The sequence below is a fragment of the Tauraco erythrolophus genome, chromosome 3 (genome assembly GCF_009769465.1).
Source record: "Tauraco erythrolophus isolate bTauEry1 chromosome 3, bTauEry1.pri, whole genome shotgun sequence".
NCBI lineage: Eukaryota > Metazoa > Chordata > Aves > Musophagiformes > Musophagidae > Tauraco > Tauraco erythrolophus.
In genome coordinates this window covers 2,799,511-2,824,923 of record NC_141467.1, presented here as the reverse complement: position 1 = coordinate 2,824,923, position 25,413 = coordinate 2,799,511, and the positions used below count along the sequence as shown (strand labels likewise).

Below are 25,413 nucleotides of genomic sequence, written 5' to 3'. Positions count from 1 at the left end.
TCTGTGGCAGTCTGTGAGGCAATGAATACTTATGAAAACATAGAAGTGTTTGCACCTCCCTTTTCTCTACGTCCTCTTCTTGTATTAATGTGCATGTTTCCTCATTTGTTCCTACTTCTCCTCTATCACCTGCTTTCAGAACTTAGAGAGAGACACCTCCTCAATTCAAGGCCACGGTTAGTGGATGTATGTCCTGAAATGTGATGGCCAGTATGCCTTTCTCCCGCAGGTGTCCTCCACAACCTTGGCATTTGGCCTGCAAAAACATAGGGGATGCAGAAAAGAACTCAACCGTCCTGTGTCGACAGGGACATGTTGAAATAATTTTACGGCTTCCTTTTCTTTTTACTCTACAAACTGTGGAAATGAATAGAAACTAATCTCAAAGATAGAGCTGAAAGGGAATATTGAAATAGGCTGTCAGTCTCATTCATCTTGTGGTTAAATTTAAGAGGAGAAGGATTTGAATACTTGTTGCCCTCAGATCACATAAAGCCCTTATTTTGTGTTATTGCACATTTTTGCTCTTCTATTTCAGAAAGCAGATCACAAAGGAAGCTCAGAAAGTATTTGTGCAATCATCTAAAATAAGTAATAAAATAAGAGTGAACACTGGACTCATTTGAGCTGGTGGATGTTGCTTTGAGGCTGCTGCTCCTAGCAGAGATGAAAGCGCTTTAGATACTCTACACTGTACTGAGCTGATAATTCCTCTGTGGTGGACTGAGGGAGTTTGGATCATCCACCAAAAGCTGCAAAACTGCTTGGAAGCTCTCCTTGCAATGATTTCTTTTACTCAAAGTGTTGTATCGAAGTAGAGAGCCGAAACAGTAGAAGGTGTAAAACTAGATATCAGCAAAGGTGTAATACAAAACGGTTATGTGTACACAAATGTTTTACTTTAAATCAGTGTAATTAGAAATTCTGCTGGTCTACTCTGCTCTGATTTGCGTGACTTAGATTACACTGCATTGGTAAGTTTCCTTTGTAATCTCTGTATCTTGGCTGCTACATTTGTGGTTAGTTAGGAATGACCTCTGTCCACCAGTATGACACATACAGAGTAAACCAATTACCAGTATGCTGTCAACCTATACAGAAAAAACATCAGTATAAAGTGTGCAAGTCCATATTTTGAAATAGAATTACATTTTTGTGCTTCACTTCGAATCTGATTGATCCGTATGCCATACAAGGTTTCAAGAGTGAAATATGTGCCTCTCTTTTTTTCACACATTTCATTTTTAAGTGTGTGCAGTTTTTATGCCTGGAATATCCGTCTTATTTTCTTGCCTCAGAAATGTGTTAGGCACTATTATGTTTGGTTCTGTGCTTAAGAAAGGTTTCTGCTATGTATCTGAAACTGCTGTTGTCTATTTTTTAGCTAAGTGAGTAGGAGAATTAAAAAAAAACCCAACACAACAGTTAAGGGTACTACAAGCTACAAAGATTGGCTAAAAATACCGGAAAATGAAGAAAGGGTACACAAACTGTGTAGACACTCTTTGTGGTGTATGCCAGCTGCTGCAAGATCCTGTTTAGTAAGAGACAGTGGAGTTTCAAAGGGGAGCAAATTGGCCAAAGAAGAGATGCTCTTGGTTTTGCTGTGTGTCATGGTTTAACCCCAGCCAGCAACTAAGCCCCACATAGCTGCTCCCTCCCTCCTTCCCAGTGGGATGGGGGAGAGAATCGGAAGAGCAAAAGTGAGAAAACTCGTGGGTTCAGCTAAAGACAGTTTAATAGGGAAAGCAAAAGCCACGTGCACAAGCAAAGCAGAACAAGGAATTCCTTCACCACTTCCCATGGGCAGGCAGGTGTTCAGCCATCTCCAGGAAAGCAGGGCTCCATCACGCATCACGCGTAACGGTGACTTGGGAAGACAAATGCCATCACTCCGAACGCCCCCTGCCCCTTCCCTCTTCTTCCCCCAGCTTTACATGCTGAGCATGACGTCAAACGGTGTGGAATATCCCTTTGCTCAGCTGGGGTCAGCTGTCCCAGCTGTGCCCCCTCCCAGCTTCTTGTGCCCCCCAGCCTACTGCTGGTGGGGTGGGGTGAGAAGCAGAAAAGGCCCTGATGCTGTTTGAGCGCAGCTCAGCCATAACGAGAACATCCCAGTGTTATCAACACCATTTCCAGCACAAATCCAAAACACGACCTCGTACTAGCTGCTGTGAAGAAAATTAACTCTACCCCAGCCAAAACCAGCACACTATTCCAGAAATAGTGAGAGGAAATAGTAAATTGCTGCAACCAGAATGGTAGAAACAAGGTTTCACAGCATCACAGTGCCTGACCTGGCCTGAAGTGGGTTGACCTCTGACAAATGGTCATGAAAAGTCTTTTGATAAAACCAGTCTTTTTCCAGTGGTACACTGATGAAGTAATTTTGGCTTTTTTTAAAGCCATCTTTCATCCTCATCTTGCTCAGCGTGGATGTGAGGTTGTATCTTTCTGCCCATTTGATTGTCGTACTCCCATACCTGTAGTCCGTAAATGGTCCCCTCTGCGTGGACCGTTTGGGCATTTCTTGAAGATCAGTTCTCTTTCAATTACATCTGGTGAAAAGCAGCACAATTTAAAATCAGTGCTAAACTAAGTCCAATTATGGATTTTTGCTCTGCAGGAAATCCCATTCAGCTCTGTCCCCCAGGAAGAAAATAAGAGCGAGTATCGCATCTGTTGCAATAGAACTAGAGGATTGAACTATAAATAACATTTTAAAAGGGATTTTATTGTGCTCGTTGCTGATGGCAGAATAAAACCTTAAAAACTGTGGATGCATTTGCATTTCAGTTCTACACCAGGGTGTTTTTCTATTGTCTTGAATACCAACAATACACCAGCACAGCAGTTTTTATTATTGTGTGCTGGGTCTGCCATTTCTGCTTGTCATGAGGTCAGTCTACCACAGAGGTGCCAGGAATTATTTCATGATGCTGATATTTGCACTGGGAGACAAAAACCCCATCTTTCATTCTAGGATAAACTGAAAGCATGTTAATCTGCTGTGTTTTGACAGGCATGGAATCACTAAGTAACAAGCAGTCCGTGCTCACAACGTGTTTATATTGAGGCTTATCGCAGCGCTTTCCTGTAGATACTTGTTCCTCTAGTTCTCAAAGTCCCGGGACTTTTCAAGATGGAGTTCACAAACCTGAAATTTTGATAATACAGAAGAAACCCAGGGTTGCTTGAAAGCACTTATTTGGAAATGCAGTCATGGCTACCTTGCAGTATTTTAGAAAGATGATTAAATAGCATTTTCCTCAGTATGGAAGAATAAATGGAACTGTCTTTCAAAAGCATCAGGCCACCCTTTGTGGCAGATGAGAGAAAGGACAGTGCTTGGGAGAGCCCTTGCTGAGAGGAGCATTGGAACACCATGACCTGTTCATGATGTAGGAACTGCTCTGCCCCGAATCTGTCTTCCCTTCCCTTCCCTTCCCTTCCCTTCCCTTCCCTTCCTTCCCTTCCCTTCCCTTCCCTTCCCTTCCCTTCCCTTCCCTTCCCTTCCTTCCCTTCCCTTCCCTTCCCTTCCCTTCCCTTCCCTTCCCTTCCCTTCCCTTCCCTTCCCTTCCCTTCCCTTCCCTTCCCTTCCCTTCCCTTCCCTTCCCTTCCCTTCCCTTCCCTTCCTTCCCTTCCTTCCCTTCCCTTCCCTTCCCTTCCCTTCCCTTCCCTTCCCTTCCCTTCCCTTCCCTTCCCTTCCCTTCCCTTCCCTTCCCTTCCCTTCCCTTCCCTTCCCTTCCCTTCCCTTCCCTTCCCTTCCCTTCCCTTCCCTTCCCTTCCCTTCCCTTCCCTTCCCTTCCCTTCCCTTCCCTTCCCTTCCCTTCCCTTCCCTTCCCTTCCCTTCCCACAAACAGGCCTGTTGCCAGCCAGCCTGTCACCTCCAGGAGCCCCCAGGCCTCCTTGACCAACGACAGCAAGCATGGCTAGCACACCACACTGGAAATTCCCATTCCCAGGACTGCCTCCCTTGCTATATCCAAGTGTGGCATCCCGACCTAACAACGGGAAATAATTGTGAAATCGTGGAAACTAAAAGACTTGTAGCTCTTCTTAACTTCCAGCACTGGGCAGATGCACCTTCCAGATCTCAAAGGCCATTATAACTATGCTGGCTGTTCTATCCTGAAAATAACTTTCCTGTTTGTGTTTTTATTTTTCTTATTTGGCATGGCCTTCACTTGTGTGCTATTCCACATCTAAGCAACAAACTTCTTACTAAAGGTGAGTCAATAGCACACAACTGGGCTGCCCCAAGGTAGGTCCTGGATGACAGTCAGCTGAATCCTGAGCTGAGGGTTACAGGCAAGGGAGGGCACTGATTTTAGAAGCAGCACTTTGTACAAGGAAGAAGATGCAGGTGCACTTTGTTGGGTGGAGATACATGTCCAAATAGAAGACCTGTTGTGAAGGTGGAGTGAGTTGTAGTTACAGGTAGAATTTTGCTGAGAGATGTTTTTACAGTGCCTCCCTCCTGCATTCAAATCTTCTTGCTTTAGATAATGTCCTCTGACATGTGGTCACTGAGTACCACGATGGCTGCAAAACTTTGTGCCATTCCTCATGGCCACAGGAAACTGCTGCCCTCCCAAGCCAACAGGGGGGAACGGATGGTGGCAGCGCGGCATTGCTTGTTCACTGGTGTACATGGGGCAAAGGGGCTGTTTGGAAGCTTCTTTTCTGGGCTGTAGACTCTAGTTAGACTTTTGATTTCTAGTGTGTTGTGACAGGAAAACAAGCCTCTTGAGTAGGTTCAGGGGGGGCTAGTGGTCAAAAATGGGAAACCGAGTGCTTAAAAAGGAAAGTTTAAATGCCTTGACTCAGTGAGCAAAAAACTTGCTCATCAGGGAGTTTGATTTGAGTCGGTGTGTTTAGCAAATGCCTAGGATAACATGCTGGATAACAGGGGGCTTGGGGCTGTTTGAAGCCTAGTGGAAATAAGGCACCAAGTGGGTCAGCCTTGTTGATCGAGGTGATGTGGTGGTTGATTTGAAACGGCAAGAACGGAAGTGTGCTCCAGCCGTACACCTTACGTGTGTGCTGTAAGAGAACCAGTTAAGTCAGTGTCTCAAATAACACAAACACAACTCCGAATCCATTTATTGGATTAAATGCAGGTCATGGTAAATTATGAAGTAAAGCATCAGTCAAAGTCTCACTGGTGTTTCTGTCAATTCCATTACTATCTTTGCTGAGATGCATTCGTAAGTTACATAATTATCATAATTCGTAAGTTACATAGATCATTACACAAATCATACAATGATAAATGATATAGGTAGCAAGGAAACCGTGCGGAGATTAGCTGGGAAACAGGTAAAATTAGGTTAAAATAAAAAGAAACAGATTTGAATTCTGGAGGCTTCAGATTGCATATCAAGAAGAGGTAGCAAGAAGCATGTTGCTCATAGTTTTCTTAGCATTTTTGCCGATTGGAAATCTCAGCAATCTTAACCTACAAAGTTTAGAAAAATAAGGAAAAAATACAAGGTGGTTAGAAGCCAATGATTAAATGTTGAGGGCTGGACTGTTTTCCCTCGCTGCCTTTGAGGGACAGGGTGGTCTCTGGGTGCTGCCTTACTTGAGGGGGGGAAGAAAAAGGACATACACTTATAGTATGTATGGCTACATGGCTTAAGGTTGAGCTTTTGACCCTGCAGTTCACATTTTTCCATTGAACAGTGAACCTTGGGTGGTGTCTGGGAAGCAAGTAACTACTTATTCCAGGGGAGAGCAGAATCTGCCAAAAAAGAGGATGGTCTTAGCCTTGTTGTGTCTAATGAAAAAGTGGAAAGGGTGGTCAACCTTAAATTTCAGAGCATTGACAGCAGGTGAACTTGTTAGGACTGTAATTACAGTAGCAGCAGCTGCCTCTGTGCCTTTCTCATCAACTGCAATGAAAGACTTGTGAAGAACTTTGGAGATCAGCACACCACCCTTCTCGGCCATGCCACTGAAATCAGCGTTGCTGCGGAAGGCACTGTGCATTCCCATGTTGTCCAGAGTATCGCTCATGTCATATCTCTCCTCCAGTGTGAACTTGGGTAGGTACAGGTCCACAAGAGTTTCGGTCATCTTGGAATCGGCCCATTTGGATAGCTTCTCATACGTCAGTTCTCTTTCCAGCTATTGTTTAAGAAAGAGAAGGAATTTAATGTTTGCGAGGAGAAACCAATTAACGATGAATTAATCAGTTAGTTGTGGCAATTTAATGAATCAAGCTGTTTTTAAATGGCAAATTCAACATTTAGCTGAAAGCATTGGTTTTGCTGGTTATCAGAGGCCGAGTGTGCAACAAACACTTGAGACTTAATGCTGCAAAGTTTTGAGCACCACCCCTGCCAAATTCGTTGCAGGACAGGGCACTCGACACCTGCAGCTGCCATCCCCTGAGGTAATTCCTTCCTCTCTTTTAATTCAGCCTTGATGTGAAGGAAATTGCTGGGAGATTGGCAGCTGTGCAGCATGTGGTGTGGTCCAGTTCCATGGATGGTGGTGGATAAAATTCCGGGTGTCTGTTATCTCAGGGAGAGACTGTGACTACCTGTGCAGTACTGTCCCTCCTGAAAGTGCAGTAAAGGAGGGTTTAACCCTTACAGATTGGGTAGGGTTGGGTGTCAGTCATGGGGCTGCTGAGGAGCCAAGCATCTGGTTGTAGACAGTGTTGACTGTCCTCAGTTCTTGCCAGACTAAGGGCCCCCAGTGTGGAGGAGCTGTCTTGAGATTAGATAGGTATTAAAGGAAATTCATTCAGCTAGTGGAGGAGATCAAACAGCATGTCCTCAGAGGGGGAGATATGGTCACCAAGCTGTCCTTTTTTTTTTTTTAATAACTGGATGGTGGTACAAAATGGATGTAGCATGCTTTTTTACCTGTTCGAGACCTGTAGTATTGTCTTTGATGTCATCGGGAAGGAGGATGAACATACTGAGCTCGCGTTTCACGTACGGCAACTCGATCATTTTGAAATTCATTTTTTCCATGATCAGAACTGGAAATGTATGTCTCATGCACATCATCTTCACAGGCTTGGTCTTGTTCTGTAAAGTATTGACTTGTAAGTAAGAAATCATTCCTTGAAAGGAAGGATGACAATGACTCAGTGCAGTGAAGGGAGAGGAAACTTTTTTAAGCAGCTTTTATAACAGTGATTTGTGATTTATTTTCCAAAGCTTTTCTTGACTAGACAATATTGCTTATCTTGGTGTTTTTCCTCGAACATTTTATTGGGGGCTGAAGTGACTGATTTTTCCTCTTCTCCCAAAAACACGCACAGCAGCCCACAGAGGAAGGAGGAAGAGAGTTAGAAATATCTGCAAGGATTAGGGGGATGAAGCAGGTATGGGATATAGCCTCACGACACTACGGCAGAGAAACAGCTATGGTTTAGGCAGATGAGTGTTGGGCAGGTTTTCTGGGGTGTCCTCCTTCTGGCAATGAAAAGTGACTCACTGATTGCTCTTTCTGTCAAAACCCTTCGCAGAAGATAACACCAATATCTGAGCAAAGGGGGTCGTGATGAGGGGAGCTGCTGGCAAGCAGTCACCTTTGCTGGAGTATTTAAACTTAAGAAAGTTTATTTGTAACACCTGTGTCCCTTCATTCAGGGAGGCAGCTGATGTATAAGTGCTAATTAGAAGGCAGAAACTTACAGTTCGTGGAAATTGCACAGAGCTCTTGTCTTTTGATGTGTATTCATTGACACCTCTTCTGGATACAGGCCATTAACGTTTCTTCTGGTCTTGTCCAACCATTCAGGGTACCCTGCTGCAGCTGTATTTGAGCAGGCGTGTTTGCACCTAGCTAGACTGCACAGCACGAAGGCCCGGGAACCACACTTACCCGTGACATGGCATGTAGCTTCTATCCATGAAGCCTGGACTCTCAAAAGCATGTTTTCACAATCTAGCCCTTTTAGCACTGTTTTACAAAAAGGTCTTAAGTGACTCTAGTGCTTTTGGAAACAGTAGCTGTTATCTGGAGCTGAGCAGCATCTTAATGCTGCAGTGAGATGAGCACTGATACATTTTGCTGTAAACAGCTTTTCACAGAGTCTAGTTACCACAAAGATACCTAAAAGGCTTACGAAATAGGAAGATTTCAGCAGTAGCTGTTGTCACCAGGCTGTTTACAGTAAGTAGGTTACTGGAGGTGCTTACCTTGCTCAGTCGGAAGGGTTGCACCTCTGTATCTTCTGCCCGAAATTTTGCTTCCCATTCTGCCTTGAAGTAAATGGCATTTACCAGGACCAGCTTGGTGGCGGGTGTCACATCTTGTGAATTCAGTAAATTCTTGATTTTGCCTTTTGAAATCAGAAGAGTCAGGTTTCATTCCAGCGTGGCACAGTGAGGATGTGATTTGATTGGTTTTTCTCTCAGTTCAACTCCTTAGTGAATAAGTCCATGCCTCAGTGCCCTAATCCCTAAAATACTCCCCTGACATAAATCAGTTAGTTTGTTTACAGTTCCCAAAGCTGTTTGCTGCCTAGCTCTCCTGGCTAGCTGACAGGGATTGACTCCTTTCCCAAAAAACATCACAGCTTCATGACAAGCAGCTAGAAGCAGAAAGCCATACACTGCCTCAGCAGCTGGTTATGCCAAGTAGAAGGAGGCCAGCACCTCTGGCCAGTACAGGGTGGTACGACTAGGTAGGCATCCCCACCCACCTTGGTGCACACTGGTAGTAGACACTACATGGGTGTAGTGCCAGGGCAGCAGTTGTGCTGGAGGACCAGCTGATGCAGCCAGAGGACAGCAGGGTCGATGGGAGTCTTCCCAAGGACCTCACTTGGGTCTGGATCAGGTATTTGAAGCTGCTTAGGTATGCCACTCTTTCTCTGTCCTCCCATCACATCTCTGCTCACTGCCCACATTGGAAGGCATGGCCTGGCTGCTGCAGTAGCACGTGGGGCAGCAAGGGCACCTGCCCGAAGGCAACGGGCAGGCTGACTTCATAGGAGAGGAAAGATGTTGGGGTTGGTCCCAGCTTACCCTCAGTTTGTGTTTCAGTCCAAGCATTGATTTCCTTTCTGGATTGTTCCGGTGCTGTCTTAAAGTTCATCTTGTGTGGCTCAGCTTTGTAGTAGTTCTTACTGAGCTGTATGTACCTCTGAAAAATGAAAAAAAAAAAAAAAAAGAAATAAGTCCTGTATGATACTGGATTTTTCAGTCCAAAGGTAAGTTGTTAGCTTTTGGACTTTTTCATAGCTTCTTGGGCCTAGAGAACTGCAAGATCTTGCTTGTTACTCTCTGTTGGACTGTGAATTAATGCTTAAATAATCAGAGGAGAGAAAATGATCTTCTTTTGGTCTCATTTTTATTTGGAGAAGCGAGGGAGGCTGCGCACACCCCATCGATGTGGTTATTTTAATGTCTTTTTTACAATTGTGTATACTGGAGGTTCCAGTAATAAAGCCATATTGCATGAAAAGAAATCCCTACACTGCAGTCAAATGGCAATACATCCTTAAATACTGTGAGCACACCGGTTTATTACTGAAATCCAGGGCTCTTCATTTGCAGTATTCAGGGTCACCATCAAACCTGTTCTATTAATGACATGAAATTAAAATGAGAGCTAATTTTTGCACCTTTCCTTACTCCTCTCTGAGATTTAACTTACAGGCGATAATGGGAAGGTTTTTTCCACATAAACGCGGTTGGCGCTTCTCAGCGAGTAGCTGCTTCTGGGTTTGTTGATGGCAGTCAGGAGCTCTTTGAAGCTAGAATGGATATCTTCAGCTTGCTTGTGCTCAGGGTCCTTGGAAAGAGAAACGATACATTCAGCAATTGCGTTTTTGCGTGAAGTTTTCAAAACCTGCTAAGCCATATATGTGGGAGAGGAATTTGGGTTTCTCTCCCTTATTTTTTATTTTTCCAAGTTTACCATCACTGCAATTTGCAGGGCTCTGTTTATGACTGGATTAACTGATTTGCCATATAGAAAACCTTCCAGACTATCCCAGTGACTTGTCTTTCCGTGCTTCTCAGAGTCCGAGTGAGTGAAAGGAACTGGACTTGAACCTATTGTGAAGTATGTTGGGGTTTGTACTTCAGAGAGGGATGCAGACAAGAAATACTGGACTCCTAAAGCTGTTATCTGGATATTTTGATTCTAGGGGCTCATTTTCTTGGGATATCAGTTTTAATAGATATATAGATACCATTTTTCTTCTCTTTGGTCTCCCTCGAGAAGGTCTGGCCACAGAAGAAGAGCTTTCAGCTCCTGCAGCTTGAGTGAAATGAAGAACCTGCAAGCAGAGTTCATAAAGATAAGAAACAGGCATGAAGGAACTGGTGTGACTTAAAGCCAAGTGGAGATCAAATGGTTGGTTTTTTTTTGTTCCATGTGATAATTCACTGTGCTATCTGCCGCTTAGGTGACTAATCAAAGGGATGCTGAAGCTGTAAGTACACTTAAATCCCAAAAGAGCAGCAATGAGTAGTAAGGGGGACCTCCCAGAGCATCCATGCAGTGCTCCCATCTGCACCCTGCGAGGCTGAACTCCCTTCCACAGTTGTTGCTCTCAGCAATAGTAACAAATCTGTGCAAACCCAAATGGTTCCCTCACAATAGTGGTATAAAAGCATCTGAACAGGAGTGCGGTGACACAGAGCAGAGTGCTGGGTAGTGCTGGGCACCACAGCTCCCTTTGAGCCAGCAATGTGCCCATGTGGCATTAGGAAGGACTGGGTCAGAGGCTGTGGAGAAACCAAAGGCCATCCTGTTTTCCTGCTGGATTGTCAGGCGGTTGTTTAGGAAAGCATAAATCAAGATAGAGAGATGCATCCTGGCCAGGGGAGAGAGGGAGGGTGCTGGGATCTGCAAGCCTCCTGCCAGTTAGTTAGGAGCTACTGGCATCAGCTGTTTGCTTCTCAAAGGGAATATCCCATCTGTGAGAGAATCATAGAATCACAGGATAAATTAAGAGGTGTAGAATAATTTAGAAGAAATCAGATTCAGAGACCCTCTATGCTCAGCATGTGATACCCACAAGACACTTTCTCTTAGTGGAGAAGTGGAGGACCTGCTATGAAATGAATAAAATTTATCATTCACTTGTTACATTCTCTGGTCTGCCTTGGTTCCTCGTCATTTTGGTGGCAAGGTTTTCTATCTAACACTAAATTTTACAGCCAGTGGAGGAGCCAGATCTTGTAGGGGGTGCATGCTCCCTAGAGCAACCTACCTCTGCCATCTCTGTTGCGGTATTGCCTTTTGCACCCAGGTACATCAGAGCCAGAGCAGATGATATGCTCCAAGGGGAAAAGAAAACATTTTTGCCCTTTTTGGTCTCATTCAGCTTGTTGAAAAGATCGACTGTAAACGTGCCAATTGATGTTGAGGCCAGTTCCATTGCTGCAACCTGGAAAGAGGCAGAATTGTACCGTTTGAATGTTTAAAATTATGTACACAGTGCGGATTAGTGAGAAATGTTACATGTGCATTACAATTTATTGGTACCCACTAAAACTAATAGATTGCTTGTATGTTTTATCTTCCACACAGATACTGCTTGCCACCTGTTAGGAACAGGAATTTCTTTTAGGTTTTTTGTTATCCAGATAATATTTTCCTGTAATTGTACGTATGTCCTCTTTCATACAGCTGCAGTGTTCTTTGTGTTTTTCTTTCTGCCTTTGGTTTTCAAAAATGTGCAGACTTGTAAGATGCGTATTTTTCTTCCTTTTCATCCTGAACTAATGATTTATCAAAGTGATGTTCCCAGGGAAATTTAAAGGCAATTTTAGCACATAGGTTCACAGCACACCTGAGTTTCCCACTACTTCATTTTGGATCTGTGTAGAATTGAAAGCTGATACTGAGAAAGAATTTAGGCATAATTCTGAGGCATGTGTGCTTTTTCTCGCCAGCCACCTGTTCTTGAGTAGCATCACGAATAGCAAAGCTGTTATTTGCTTTAGATTGATGGAGTTTTATTCATGATGTGTACCTGCCACCCCTTCTGTATGTTCCAGCAATTTTATTTTCCTCAGAAACTGACAGATTCCTTGAGGTTATGAGTATTCAAGATATCTACCCAGTAGTACCTGCCTCATGTTGTTTTTCAGTCAAGAGACCAGAAATGTTGGTTTTGTTCTTATCATTGTTACCATTTATATCTATGGCATGGAACTACAGAAATTGTGGGACAATCTCTGAAGTCTACAGATATTTATCAAATATTTGGCTGCCAAACCGCTACGGTTCTTCCGGCAGTCAGTGTTCTGTCAATACCAAATCTGTACCACAGAGTGATTTTCTTTCCTTGGAGAACACAATCAAGAGAGCATCCGGATGGAAATTTCTCTGTTTTCTGCTCATGAATACTCCTCCAAGTCCCTGGCTTAATAATATGCAGTGCTGTGCCTTTGCAGAATAAAAATAGCCTTTTCTTCACCTGAAGTATGGGACTCCTTTATCAAACTGAAGATTTTAGTTAATAAGACAGTTACTGCCCTAAGAAAACTTTCCTTCCTGTGATTGATTGTGCCCAAATTAGCAGTTTTCCTTAGCCTTACAGATTTATTTTCTCTAAGGGTTGATATCTAGAAAAACAGGAGGCAAGAATAATGCACTATAACACCAGTATATTATAGTTTACCTACACAGTCATGCAAGCCACAGATCACTTTTTAAATGCATTAGAAAAATTACTTAAATTGCTTTAAATATTTACCTCTGATCCTGATGGAGAGAAGAGGTAAGTCTTGTCCTCAGTCAGGTTCTGCGTTTGTGTTAAGCAATGAAAAAATTTAGAAATATAGTACTGCTTGCACCTCCCTTTCCTTCTCTCCTCCATACAGGTTGTTTCCGCCTACCCAAAGCTCCTTTCTACCAAATCCCCAAAAGATCTTACGTAATTTTGTCCTCCTGGTTGACCTTGTCACTTTTCAGTTTTAGACATTTCAAAAAAGACGATTAATTAAAATCTCAGCTCTATTGTTACACCACAATAGGCTACGGACAGGACAGCAGAACAGTTCACCTATTCCAGTGTTCTTCTGGTGGAGACAACTGGACTAGTAAAAAGGTTACACAACTAGAGTGCTTGGTTTTGGTTTGTGGATATAAACAGATATTGTAGGCCTGATTCTCCTCTCTGGCTTTGTGCAACTGTGTCTCCTGCATTTCAGATGTGGTGGTCAGCATAAAACATCAAGCTGAGTGATTGAATTAGACATTGGGTGACCAGCTTCAGATTGAAGATCATTAGGAACATAGACAGAGGCGAAGTCATGAAGGACCGTTCAAGGTAAGGGATGGACACCTCACTGGGGTGGTGGAGAAATCTCATTGCAACCATGGCTGGGAACTATTTGGGAGAAACACTGCAAAACACTGAGTTAGTGCACAGTACTTGCAAGTAGTGAAGGAGGGTAAGGACTGAAACAGCCCCACTGGGACGGCTCGAGGAAGGATGGAGTGAAAAAATACAACGGGGGCAAATATGGCACAGTAGTTGTCTCGCTGCAGTCCTAGAAGAGAGCTGGGCTGCTGCTAGGTGATGGAAGAAGGAGAAAGTGGTGACAATAACTGTAAGACCCTTGGGCACAGGGGAAGGGGAATGCGGAAAGGGAAGGAAACTGTACTATGTGCTAAGCATTTTGCTGCAAGCTTGGTTACAGGAATAAAGTGAGTCAAGTCTTCTAAAAAGTGGCAGAAATCAATGTTGTGCAAGGCAGTGAAGAAATGCCAGAAATTAAACAACTGTTGGTTTTAGTACAATTAGTATGTTCTCAAGAAATCATGATAGGAGAAAGGTCAGCTGAATGGTTAGGTGGTGGGAAAGCCCAAGCCAGGAGGTGGCCATCAGAATGGCTATTGACAAGAGAGAGAAAATCACATGTGTTAATTGAAAGGGCCACCCAGAAGTCAACCTTCTACTTAAGACACGGCCATCAGTCACAGCCCTTCCAAGGATGGAGAATCTCCAGCCTCTCTGGGCAACCTTCTCCAGTGCTATGCTGCTCACTCTGGGAAAGTTTGTTCCCTAATGTGCAACTCCCCCTTCAAGTGTTGTGGCCATTGCCACTTGGTAAATCAACTGGCCCTGCCAAGAGGACATTAACTCTGTCATCTTTGCAGTTGTGCTTAAAATTGTTGAAGGAGAGAGAAAAGATGACTCGCGTTTCCATTGACTTTAAAGGCCTGTGAGTGAGTTTGAGTGCATGTTGTCATGGTTTTGTTTCTCCTTGGTTTCCCAGGCGTGACTTTCCTGTCTTTATTCCTGGGGTACATCAGGAAGTGCTTAAGGGACTTGGCCATGAGGACCTGAAGCCCTTGCATTAGGTGAAGTAGGGCATGGCAGAATTGCACTTGAATTCACAGGGCTCCTGTGTCATGTTTCACAGCTAAGTCAGAAGGCAGTGCTGTTGAGGTTGTAGGGGGATACAATAAAGCACTGCTTCACAACACTTTTGCTATACTCCTTCCCCTTTGGGAGGCAAGCCAGAAGGGACCCTGGAAGCAGCTGGTCGTGTAGAAGAAAACAGAAGGGATTCAGTGACAGCAGTCTCTGTCAGGAAAAAGGAGTCCTGCCATCCCAAGAAGAGATGTTTCTACTAAGATGTTGGTGGAGCATGCAAGTCCTGTAAGAGAGCCAGTCCTTTGCTCTCTGTTCTGAACTCAGAGAGTTAGGAGCATCCCTTGCAAATCATAGAATGGTTTGGGTTGGAAGATCACCTAGTTCCAAGCTCTCTGCCTTGGGGCAGGGACACCTTCCGCTATATCAGGTTGCTCAAAGCCTCATCCAACCTGGCCTTGACCACTTCCAGGAATGGGGCAGCCACAGCTTCTCTGGACAACCTCTTCCAGTGCCTCAGCACCCTCATTGTGAAGAATTTCTTCTTTAGATCTAATTTAAATCTCCCCTCTTTCAGTTTAAATCCATTGCCCCTTGTCCTATCACTACACACCCTTGTAAAAAATCCCTCTCCACCTTTCCTGTAGGCCCCCTTTAGGTGCTGGAAGGTCTTCCTGGAACCTTTTCTTCTCCAGACTGCACAACCCCAATGTGCTTGACTGATTAGGACACTCTTCTCCTTAGGAGAAAGAGCTGTGACAGGAGTACATATGTGCTAGGGGATCTGCATGTAATCTTCCAGAAGGTACTTAGAGAGTTAGCATTACAGGCTTGATTCTCCAACTTGATCTTGCCTCAAACAAATAAAATAAGTGACAAAGCAAAACGAGAGTAAAACAGTGCAGTGCTGGTCTGGCAGCGGTGTGGAATGCATAAAAAGTTACAAACAACAAAGTTTCAAGGCACGTACGTTTTATTTTCCTCCAATTCTATATTGCTATTCGATATTTTCCAGTTGCTGTGGGACAGAGATTAGAAAGTACATGTGTTAGCCCCTTTGCATGCAGAGGATTGGCAGGTTTATTTCATTACCAGCTGTGCCAGGCTGCAATGTTGCTGACAAGAATGTGGGTGAGGTAGCCCTCCTGGGATGACCAGCTTAGCGAGCTGAAACCAATGGAGGTGCAGCAGAGTTCTGCAGGAAGGAGTTTTTCCTCTTTCTTTTCTTCTTGTGTACCAAAACAAATGTGTTGGGAGTTACTGGTTTAGATCAGCTTAGTCTGTTCTGCATTGTGGCATTTCTGGTTCAGAAAGTGCTGAAAAGATGCATCAGTGCTCCTCTGTGCACGGTTTGGTACTTACAGTGTAGTGCTAACCATTTTGAGTTCTTTGGCTAGGAAAAGGAGCCAGAGACTTGAGTTCCAGGTTATTTTTAATATTTGCTCTCTTCTAACACTGAGAGATTTGTCAACAGTACAGGAAAATGAAGAAGTAGTGCACAGACTACTGAGATGCTCTTCGTGGTGTGTATTTTGTTCATTGTTGTTGTTGCAAGAGTCTGTTTAGTAATGGTCGAGCTTCTAGGGGGAAGAGAACCTTCCCAAGAAGAGAATACTCTTGGTCTTGTTGTGCCTGATAAAGAAGAGGAAAGGGTGATCTGCTACAAAAATAACAGCAGCACCAAGACTTCGCGATGCCAGTGCTGCGGAACTGGCAGCTGCTGCCTCTGTGCCTTCTTCGTTGACTTCCAGATAACACTTGTGAAAAACTTGTGACAAAAACAGCTCGCCCTTCTCTGACATTCCTGTGAAATCAGCTTGACCTTCAGTGAAGGCATCTTGTATCCCCATGCTGCTCAAAGTAGTTTTGAGGTCGTATTTCTCTTCTAACGTGAACCTGGGCAGATAAACCTCCATTTTCACTTTCTCCATTAATTCTGGGCTGGTCCATGCAGACAAGTTGTCAAAAGTCAATTCTCTTTCTAGCTGCAGTTTGTAAAAAGAGAATCAGAAAATTACAGAGTGCTTAAAACCCTGTGCACTTTTCTTAAATGGAGAACCTCTCAAGCTGTTGTAAGAGTATGAAGAAAACACTGTACTGAAAGACCAATTTGGAGATCTTTTGACTGAAGGAGTATGTTGCTGTAGAGTAGGTCAATGCAATAGTCAAACTGATCTCAGTAATTGTTGGGGAATGTAGCAGGGCTAAATAGTTGTAGAACAAAAACATCAGTGTGAAGTAACAATAGTCGGTTGATTTGCTGTTCACATTTCTGTCTTCCTTACATTTTAGAATTTACTGAAAATAGCTTTTTTTTTTTTTCCTATGGAACACCCACTAATGTAAATGAGAATTTAATAAGAGTTTATTATCCAAAGGCAGGACCCATCTCTTTACAGAAGGTGGCAGTGTCCATAAGTATTAGCTTGGGACTTCCTGGAAAGTAGTAGAGGCTGTACAATTTGTGGTTTGTTTGGGGTTTTTTTTTTGGAATGAAATCATATCTGTCTGAATCGGTACAGACAGTGAATCTCAGCAGGGCGGGCATTCTGTCCTCATTTTTGTTCAGCTGGAAGAAGTGCCAGTCTTGTAGGGCTTGGGTTACCTACTTCCAGACTGATCAACATTAGGAACCACAGAAGTGCCAGGTGCCAAGAGTAAGAAATCTAGTCTGAGCTCCAAGAGGTTCAAGTTCACAGTGCTAGACCAAGTTTGGGGTTTGCTTTTTCTTGGCTCTGATCAGTATCCTCCCTCCCAGAAACACGACTGCAACCTGGTCTTTTACTTTGCACGTGCATAAAATAAGTAAATAACAACACTCCTGTTTTTTCGCATGATTTATGTTCTCAGTTGCTTTACCTTTTGTAGGCCAGTGATGTCACTTGGCAGCAGGATAAACATGCTGAGGTCATTATTGACGTATGGAAGTTCAAGAACGTCAGTCTGGACTGATTCCACGTAGGTCCAGTTGAACTTATCGCTCAGGTGCATCATTGGCACTGGTTTAGTTGTGTGCTGCAACAAATCAAATTAAGTGTTTGCCATTTGTGCTCTGGCTGAACAGTAAAGGACTGAGTTAAAGTAGCACAGTGCAAGTTTATTGTATTTATGATTTTCTATCTAAATCAAATAAATCTACTAGTAACAGTAATGATTTACTATCTAAATCACTAATGATTTACTATCTAAATCAATAAATTTACTAATCATAGATACTATTGTATCTATGATTTACTGTACAAGCTGCCCAAGGTGTCTGAGACATCCTTGTGGCTCTGAGTGGTGGGACACAGGATCTATAGAGGACCTCTGGTCTTCTGGAAAGGCACTTGGAGGCTAGGCAGACTATCTCAGCTGTCTCAGATGACATGTATTACAGGAAGCTGTATTCCACTCTTGATTTGTCATACGGTTAAAAATGAAAATATAAAGAACTATCCCATGCAGTTCTGTTCACCTCTTTGTTTTCCCTGCCTTCAGAGCACGGAAGTTTGTTTTAAGTCAGCTTTTGACAATTTTGCTGGTGGTTCAAGTGCTAGTTTGTGTGTGCAGTCTTTGTGCTGAAGACGTGGTGAAGAAAATATACTGTATGCATTAAATGAAATAACTTCCATGCCGGATTTCATGTGGATTTAAAGACTGGCAAGAATTTCTCTCCCTCTGCTTTTTCCACTTGCAGTCAAAGATATAGATCAGTGTACTCCCATACCGTGTTTATTTTGAAAGGTCGTTGCCTGGTAGCCTCAGCTTCGAACTTCGTTGCCCAGTTTCCTTTGAAGTAGAGCGCATTGATCAGGACTAGTCTGGTGAGCGAATCTACGGATCCAGGAGGCAGTAGATTTTGGATTTTACCTAGAGAAGACAGAAGGACATTTACACATTTGTGCAGTTTCGCTGTTTCGAACTAAGTGTTGGCACAGATTCTGCAGATACAAGCCAGGAAAAAAAAAGTGCTGATATAACACGCTTCTACCTTGACATTATTTGCAAATAAAGTGATTACTGGGGTAACCTGGATTTACAACGAAGACTAAGCCACATCACTCACACGTTCAGATGGAGGACACTAATTTCAGTAAGGGCTTGTCAGTGGACAACTACTTTAGGAAAACGGATCTGATTTACTTTTCTGAGGTGAATTGTTTGCCTGCCTTGGACCCCTTGGGCACGGAGACTTGGTTCAGTGCTGAAATGGCTTCTTTTTGGATTGGGAGGGGAGAGGCAAGAACTTACCTTCAGTCTGGTGTTCGACGCTGGAATTGATCTCTCTTCTGATTTCATCTGCTGCTCTCACAAAGTCAACTGATTGTGGCTCTGCGCTGTAGTATTTATTGGCTGACTGTAAGTATTCCTGCAGTGCAAGAGAGACAGCTGCCTTATGTTTGATGCCTGCCAATATGAATGCTAACAACTACAGCCAAATAGAGAGAAAACATGATAAAAATGACATAGACTACAAGCACAGCATTTTGACAAAGGAACAAAGCATTTTTTAGTGGAAATATTCAATTCAAATGTTTGCACCTGATCACATCTGCAAATCACCCTTCCATTAGATGTATGTCCTGTAAAACTAAAGTTTTAGTGTTTGAAGTCTCAGGAAGAGTCTTAGAGAAAATATTTATATTAAGGATAACAACATGATTATATTTAACATTATTTTTATTTTAAAACATATATTTAGTGATATGTTGCCATAGATATATCAGAAACATTAAATGGCATTACATAATCTGAATACATGGCCTACCTACCTTACTGAAAGGCAATGTTTTCTCTCCATATAACTGGTTGACACTTTTAAGCAGGTAATTTTTAGTGGGTTGGTTGATCTCAGAGTTGAGTGCTTTAAACCCAGTATGGATATTATCCGATTTGCCAATTTCTGTCTTGGAGAAAAGGGAAAAAAAAAACGTTACTCATCTGTTGTGTAAACTAGTTCAAAATTTCTAGTTTATTCCTTCATGCAGCTCCGTGTAAAGTATTTCTGTTGAAATTTCTATCCGTATTTCTCTCTGTTACCTGTATTACAACACGAGAGCTGTTCTAAACCAGAGAGCTATTAAAAGAATCATTGGAAAGTATTAAAAGATTCAGACATGGTGTAGACACTGTAAGTGTCTCAGAATGCAAGTAGTAAGAGCCTGAACTATTTAAAGTATTTAGGAGTTTCTAAGTGGAGATTGTGAAACTAAGTATTTCCAGAGAGTGAGAGACAGATGTAGCTGTTAAACAACACATGAAGATTTGGCCATGTGACTCCTTTCATTTATAAAAGTTGAGTGCCCTAAATTTCTTAATCTTGCTCTGAATGTTAATATATTGTACTTTTTTTTTAATTATGTTGCAGTAATTGCAGTAAATTCATTGTATTAAAGTAAAAGTATTAAATAAATGTGGGCTCCAACTCTCAAATGAGCTTGAGGAAGCTAAACTGTGAATTAGTAAACTGAAAATCTGTGTTGTATTCATCTTGTCATTAACCTCAGAATCAGAGACATGAACAGATGCTTAAATTCCTAAACTGTTAGAGGGGTCTCTTTGCCCTCCCCACAGCGTTCTGTGATTCTTACAATTCAGACGAGCATTAGTCATGAGTAACAACCCCTCTCCTGTTCATGTAGTGCAAAGGGGTTGTTGATGTAGCCCCTAAAATAAATCTTCCCACCACGGGATTTGGCTGTGGAATGCAGATTCAAGTTCACATTCATCAGAACTCGTGGCTGCTGTGGCTTTGTGGGCAGACTGCAGGGAAACGGCTCACTCCCACAAAGAATAAAGATGATGGGAAAGAGCAGGGAGAAGAGCTTGACACCACCCTGGTTGAACTGTCAGTGACGAAAAACTGGCTTTACTGGCTCAGAGGGATTACGTTTCTGTAGTTTTTTGCTGTCTTAAATTACATATACTTTGATACAAGATGCCTGCCAGTCTGTCACAGAAATATCTCAGGAATATCATGATTTTCATTTCTCTAAGAGTTATTACAAGCGACCAGTCTAACTTGGGGAATACCAGCATGTCAATTTATTTTATTAATACTCTGGTTTTTGTTGTCTTGATGCTGCGATCAAATGTGTGGGAGGGCAGCTCTGTTCTTGGGATTAGACCTCTGAGCTGGGAACCGTGCCTGTTCAGAGAACATGTTGCTAAATAGCTAGCTAGTGAACAGCAATAATTTGAGAAAGAAGTCTCTCCTAAAAGCTTAAGGAAAAAGATCGAGAGATCTATTGACAAAGAATGGTAACATGAAATTTTAAATTTTTCAAATTTGAGGTTGGTTTTTGCAATTCTGCCTGAAAAGGGGAAGTATGTAGTAAGTATTGCATTAGGTAAAGATATCACAGGATGCTGTACCCATTAATTGTGTACACTACCTCTGAGGAAGGCAGAGGCAAATGCAAACATGGAAGGAAAATACAAGCAGGAGGAGATGTGACTATGCCCATAATTTGATTGCTAGGCTTGGTGAGATACCTTCTGGAAACAAGCATATCGATTGGATAGACGCTCTTCCGTTCTGGAGTAGACTTGCATTCTTATGGTCGTGGTGACGTTTCTGGCTCCTTCAGCTTTGTTAAAGCGAAGTACCTATAGTGGAAAAAGCAATAATAAAAGCAACGACAGAAAATTTGCTGTTTCAGTAAAATCTTTCAGTGATGTCATGGGACAGGTGATGAAGAGGGTCAAACTGAGATTTTATTCTTGTGTCCAGTCCCGTCTGAATATGAAATCTTTGGTTAGATCTCGAGGCCCATGTGTACAAAATGGCTTGTGCACACTAATCTGAGGGCTGCAGGACAAAACTCTCATGTATCTGGACTTCACAGAGGAATCTGCCTGCTTTGAGTTCTGCCCTGGGCTGACCAGTTAATACCTGGGAAGAGCCAGCTATCTCCAGATGGAGACTGACAAAGCTGAGGTCTAAATGGAGCACTGCTTTGTGTCAGAAAGCATGAAAATGGTGTGGGCAGTTTCATGCCTTAAATTCCTTACTCTGGGCATGTGCACCTTACCCAGGCTCCAAAAGGCTGCGTCCAACCTTGGAAAGTTTTTCAGAAGAGCTGTGTCTTCCACCCACTGCCCCCTACCCCTGCCGTAGGAGCTGGGTAACTGTGCAACACCTAGGGATTTAAGTAAGTGATTTCGCCTGGAAAATGTATATCCCAAAGAAGGGATGTTTCTTCTCTGACCTTGTGGATGTGGATTTATGCTTAGCAAAGTGCAAAACTTTCTTATAGTAACTACCAGGCAGAGTCTTTTTGTATGGAGTTGTTTCCTAAGAGAGGAGACGAGAGCTGGGAATTGGCTGTGGCAGAGTGGAAGGAGAATCCAGGTCTCCCACTCCCTAGTGAGTGCTCAAGTTACTGAGCTTTGGGATAAAGATCTCTTATTTCTGCTGGTGAGATTTAAAAGGAGGCAATGTCACCAGTGCCACCTCTGTCATCTGTTGGGGGCCTGTTTCCAGAGCCTAGAGTAGACTATTTCTTTGACCTACACAAGCAGAGAACTGGTCTATTTATTGCAGTGCACATCGAGGTGAAATGGGAGCTGGCATATATGTGTGTAGGGTTTTGATTAGAGTAATTTTTCTGCTTATGGCTTTCCTCTGTTCCATCACAGTAAATTTCTTGCATAGAGGAGGTAATTCCAAGACATCAGCCCTTTCAGACTGCTGCCTTTTGAAGCCCAGACTCACCTTTGCCATCTGATCTGCAGTGTTACCTTTGGCTCCCAAATAAACAGTAGCCAGGGCAGATGAAATACTCCAAGGGGAGAACAAAATATTCTTGTCACCATCTTCCTGACACTCATGTTTGAAAAAGTCGAGAGCAAAGCTTGTGTTTGCTTTAGTCAAATCTTCCATTGTTCTGAAGCTGTATAGAAAGGGAAAAAAGATGCAAACTGCTGATTATGACTGCTATGTGTCTGCAAGTTTCTCTTCAGTTTTTGAAGTTTCTTTTGTGATTTAAAGGCTTTCTAAAAGTATTTATCTACATGAAGAAGGAGGAGGATTAACTATTATGAAGTCATATAAGGTTTAGCGTGTACTGTTTCACTGATGACACAAGCTAGCACTCATAGAATCATAGAATCATAGAGTGGTTTGGGTTGAAATGGACCTTAAAGATCACCTAGTTCCAAACTCCCTGGCATAGGCAGGGACACCTTTCACTACATCAATTTGCTCAAAACCTCATCCAACCTGGCCTGGAACACTTCCAGGGATGGGGCAGCCACAGCTTCTGTGGGAAACCTGTTCCAGTGCCTCACCACCCTCATTGTAAAAAACTTCTTCCTTCTATCTAATCTAAATCTATTCTCTCAGTTTCAAACCGTTGCCCCTTGTCCTATCACTACACGCCCTTGTAAAAAATCCCTCTCCAGCTTTCCTGTAGGCCCACTTTAGGTACTGGAAGGCTGCTAGAAGGTCTCCCCAGACCCTTTTCTTCTGCAGGCTGAACAATCTCAACTCTCTCAGCCTGGCTTCACAGGAGAGATGCTCCAGCCTTCTGATAATCTTTGTGGCCCTCCTCTGGACCCACTCTAACAGCTCCATTCAGGTTAGGGAAGAAGCAGCCTCCAACCTTGTTTTGTATTTGTTCACCAGGACATTTATTGCACTGCCCTTTACAGCATCTTGAAGTAACAGTTGATAATGTAACTCACCAGTGCCTGCTCTAGAGGATACTGGGAGACTGTCTTTTATGACAACTTTTATGCTTCAGTTTGTTCAAGAGTCTTTTGATGCTCAAAACTATAGTGAACAAATATTCTGGTAACAGTAACAGTCAAACTATTCCTTTAGGACAGGACAAAATGCTCCTTCCAATGCTTGGGCAAGCACCTTCCCAACTATTACATGCTAAGCATCCTAAATTCCCTTTTTGACTTTCAAAAATGTCCTGAAACTCTATCTTTCAGCACTAGCCCAGATCCTAGCTTCCTAGTTCTTCCACAGGACAAGATTTCCATATTCAGCAGACCACAATGACATATTTGTCAGACAACAAATGACATATTTGTCATTTGCATTGCAGGTTTAGCTGAGAGCTCTAGGCAGGGACTAGGAGCTATCCTGGTTGGTATAGGATGGCACAGTTTGTGTCCTGAGTAGCTTGCAAACCAGAGCTGACCTGATATTCCTAAGAACTAAAGAGCACAAGAACAAATTAGTTAACTTAGGCAAACACAGTGGTTCTTACTCTGCTATGGTATATATGCTAGCCTGCGAGCTCTAGGAATTATAGAACTCTATACAATAAATTGCTCTTCCCGTGTATTTTTAAGACTTCCACCTTCCAGACCACACCTGTGCCATCCTAGTAAATTACTTTCCCAAACATTTGTTGATTCTGCTTCCTTTTTTTCTATGCATTTGTCAACAAAGCAACATCATCCAAGAGTATATGAAATAAATCATCTCTAGAAATCATTACGGTACCTTGTTTTGTGGAGGAAGGAACACTGCCACTCTGGGTGTCTCCAAGGTTTCTGCAGTTCACGTGAAGGGTAGAGTGAATTTATAGTGTGTCTGGCCAGTTCTGCAGAGGTTCTTATGACTCACGACTGTGCAATTTATTATGCCCTGAAGGCCACATCCCTGTGGAAGAACTGAATCATCTCACAGTAGGACGTGAAGTGATGGTGAGAATGATACCATACAAGAACCTTACAAAACTGACTGCAGAAGTATTTCTATAAACACTTTTGTGGCAACAGGCTAGTAATAACTTGAATCCGCACTACTTTAAACAACCATTCTTCTGCGGTTTGGAGGGTTCAAAAAAGGCAGTTGCTGACCTACTTCTTTTATGATTCGTCTAATAGAAGTTATTTCTGAGCAACAGACAGACAAAGAAAAGACTTCTTATGTGTGAGTTTTTCTATTGTCCATTTCCTACTGAGAAAGTATTTGTCACTCCTGGTGGGTTTCCGTTTTAGAAAAATAGATTTTATCTTGGAGCGTTCTAAGATTGTACAACCAGGGAAACGTTGTCACTGTGAGATAGTGAAGGTTGAGAAACAGGCACCAGACCCTTGCTTTTAGTATCAGTGGTAACATCACTAGAACCTGGTGCAGGTCTTAGATTAGACTTCATTTTTCTTCTACTTTTGTTTCCCCACCGTAATCTGAAAGATGCTGTTTGACCAGTGTAGCACCTCGGAGATCTATTCCTTATTTTCCATTTCAGAAATGGATATTCTGTTAAATCTCTTTTTCTTGTTGCTTTGGCTACTGAAATACATCCTTCCCTGATTTTCCTTGCAATCATGCTGTCCCTTCCTCTGCTGTCCTTTTTGTAGCTGTCCATCCCCACTCTGACCCTTAGGTGAATCCTGTGTAATCCTACTCTTGCCCTTTATTTCATTCTTTACCTCTCTGCGCTATTGATGATACTACCTTGAAAAACTGGACAGGAGCTGCTTGTCTCTCCAGGGCTGCCTCCTCGATGCTGGGCAAGACTTACTCACAAGGTCTATCTCCTCAGCATAAATGACCTCTGAGAGCTTTCTTCTGACCTGCTGTCTATGAGCATACATTTCACATGGACTTATGTTGTAGGTCCGTGGGTGGCAAAGAGGATCCTGTAATGAGGAACAAGCCGTGGGAGTACTTGCAAAATTTGGTGTGGGGTGTAGGAGGGTGCAGCTAAAGGGTCCCTTGCCAATGGTGAACCTTCTGCATGGATATAATTTGGGAACCAAAAGCTTTGTTAAAGTTACGTTCCTACTTGTGAAGAACCACGAGTTGAATCAGATGGTGTTTTCCTGCCCCTTGGGTCTTTTGAAATTGTAGCTACACAAAACCAGCCCATTTCAGTGTGAATTGTAATCAGGTGCGACTGTTACATTTTCCAGAGAGCGGCTTAGCAGGAGAGGTGCTCACTGCGGGGTTAATTGCTTCCATTGCGCGTGGGAAAGCTGTAATCTGTTTACATTGGCCCTAAGTGATTTCCAAAGCCTCAATGATTTGAGTAATCTTTGCAAATTTAGCCATGTTGTTGGACGAGTGATGGATACGCTGGATAGACTTCAGCCCTCAGAGCGATTACTGTGGGCTTTCTGGTTTTAAAGCAGGGGTGAATTTAATTTGCTAG

The 25,413-nt window shown here is 42.9% G+C and overlaps 2 protein-coding genes across 2 annotated transcripts; both read right to left on the bottom strand.

The window, feature by feature from the left end:
- Positions 1-5,237: 5,237 nt before the first annotated feature.
- LOC104372962 (heterochromatin-associated protein MENT) lies at positions 5,238-12,787 on the bottom strand. The gene is made up of 8 exons (XM_009978761.2): positions 12,686-12,787; positions 11,195-11,371; positions 10,169-10,255; positions 9,628-9,765; positions 8,997-9,114; positions 8,166-8,308; positions 6,879-7,046; positions 5,238-6,132 (listed from the first exon to the last, which is right to left on the bottom strand). Exons 2-8 carry the CDS (start codon positions 11,360-11,362, stop codon positions 5,725-5,727), a joined length of 1,230 nt encoding a protein of 409 aa, XP_009977063.1. The 5' UTR covers positions 11,363-11,371; positions 12,686-12,787; the 3' UTR covers positions 5,238-5,724.
- A 2,937-nt stretch (positions 12,788-15,724) lies between these two features.
- LOC104372961 (serpin B10) lies at positions 15,725-23,793 on the bottom strand. The gene is made up of 8 exons (XM_009978760.2): positions 23,757-23,793; positions 22,011-22,188; positions 20,789-20,902; positions 19,066-19,200; positions 18,545-18,662; positions 18,021-18,163; positions 17,171-17,326; positions 15,725-16,296 (listed from the first exon to the last, which is right to left on the bottom strand). The coding sequence occupies exons 2-8, from the start codon at positions 22,176-22,178 to the stop codon at positions 15,892-15,894; spliced, it is 1,239 nt and encodes a 412-aa protein (XP_009977062.2). The 5' UTR covers positions 22,179-22,188; positions 23,757-23,793; the 3' UTR covers positions 15,725-15,891.
- Positions 23,794-25,413: the final 1,620 nt, after the last annotated feature.

Bases quoted from the DNA above. Each gene is read 5' to 3' on its own strand.
- LOC104372962 (XM_009978761.2), bottom strand. From the start codon at position 11,362: ATGGAACTGGCCTCAACATCAATTGGCACGTTTACAGTCGATCTTTTC. The intron at 10,256-11,194 runs GTAGGTTGCTCT...CTCTGCTTGCAG, and splicing joins CCGCAACAGAGATGGCAGAG to GTTCTTCATTTCACTCAAGC. The intron at 6,133-6,878 runs GTAAAAAAGCAT...CTTAAACAATAG, and splicing joins ATACTACAGGTCTCGAACAG to CTGGAAAGAGAACTGACGTA.
- LOC104372961 (XM_009978760.2), bottom strand. From the start codon at position 22,178: ATGGAAGATTTGACTAAAGCAAACACAAGCTTTGCTCTCGACTTTTTC. The intron at 18,663-19,065 runs GTAGGTAGGCCA...CTTGCACTGCAG, and splicing joins AAACATTGCCTTTCAGTAAG to GAATACTTACAGTCAGCCAA. The intron at 17,327-18,020 runs GTATGGGAGTAC...GATTTGTTGCAG, and splicing joins GACCTTTCAAAATAAACACG to CACACAACTAAACCAGTGCC.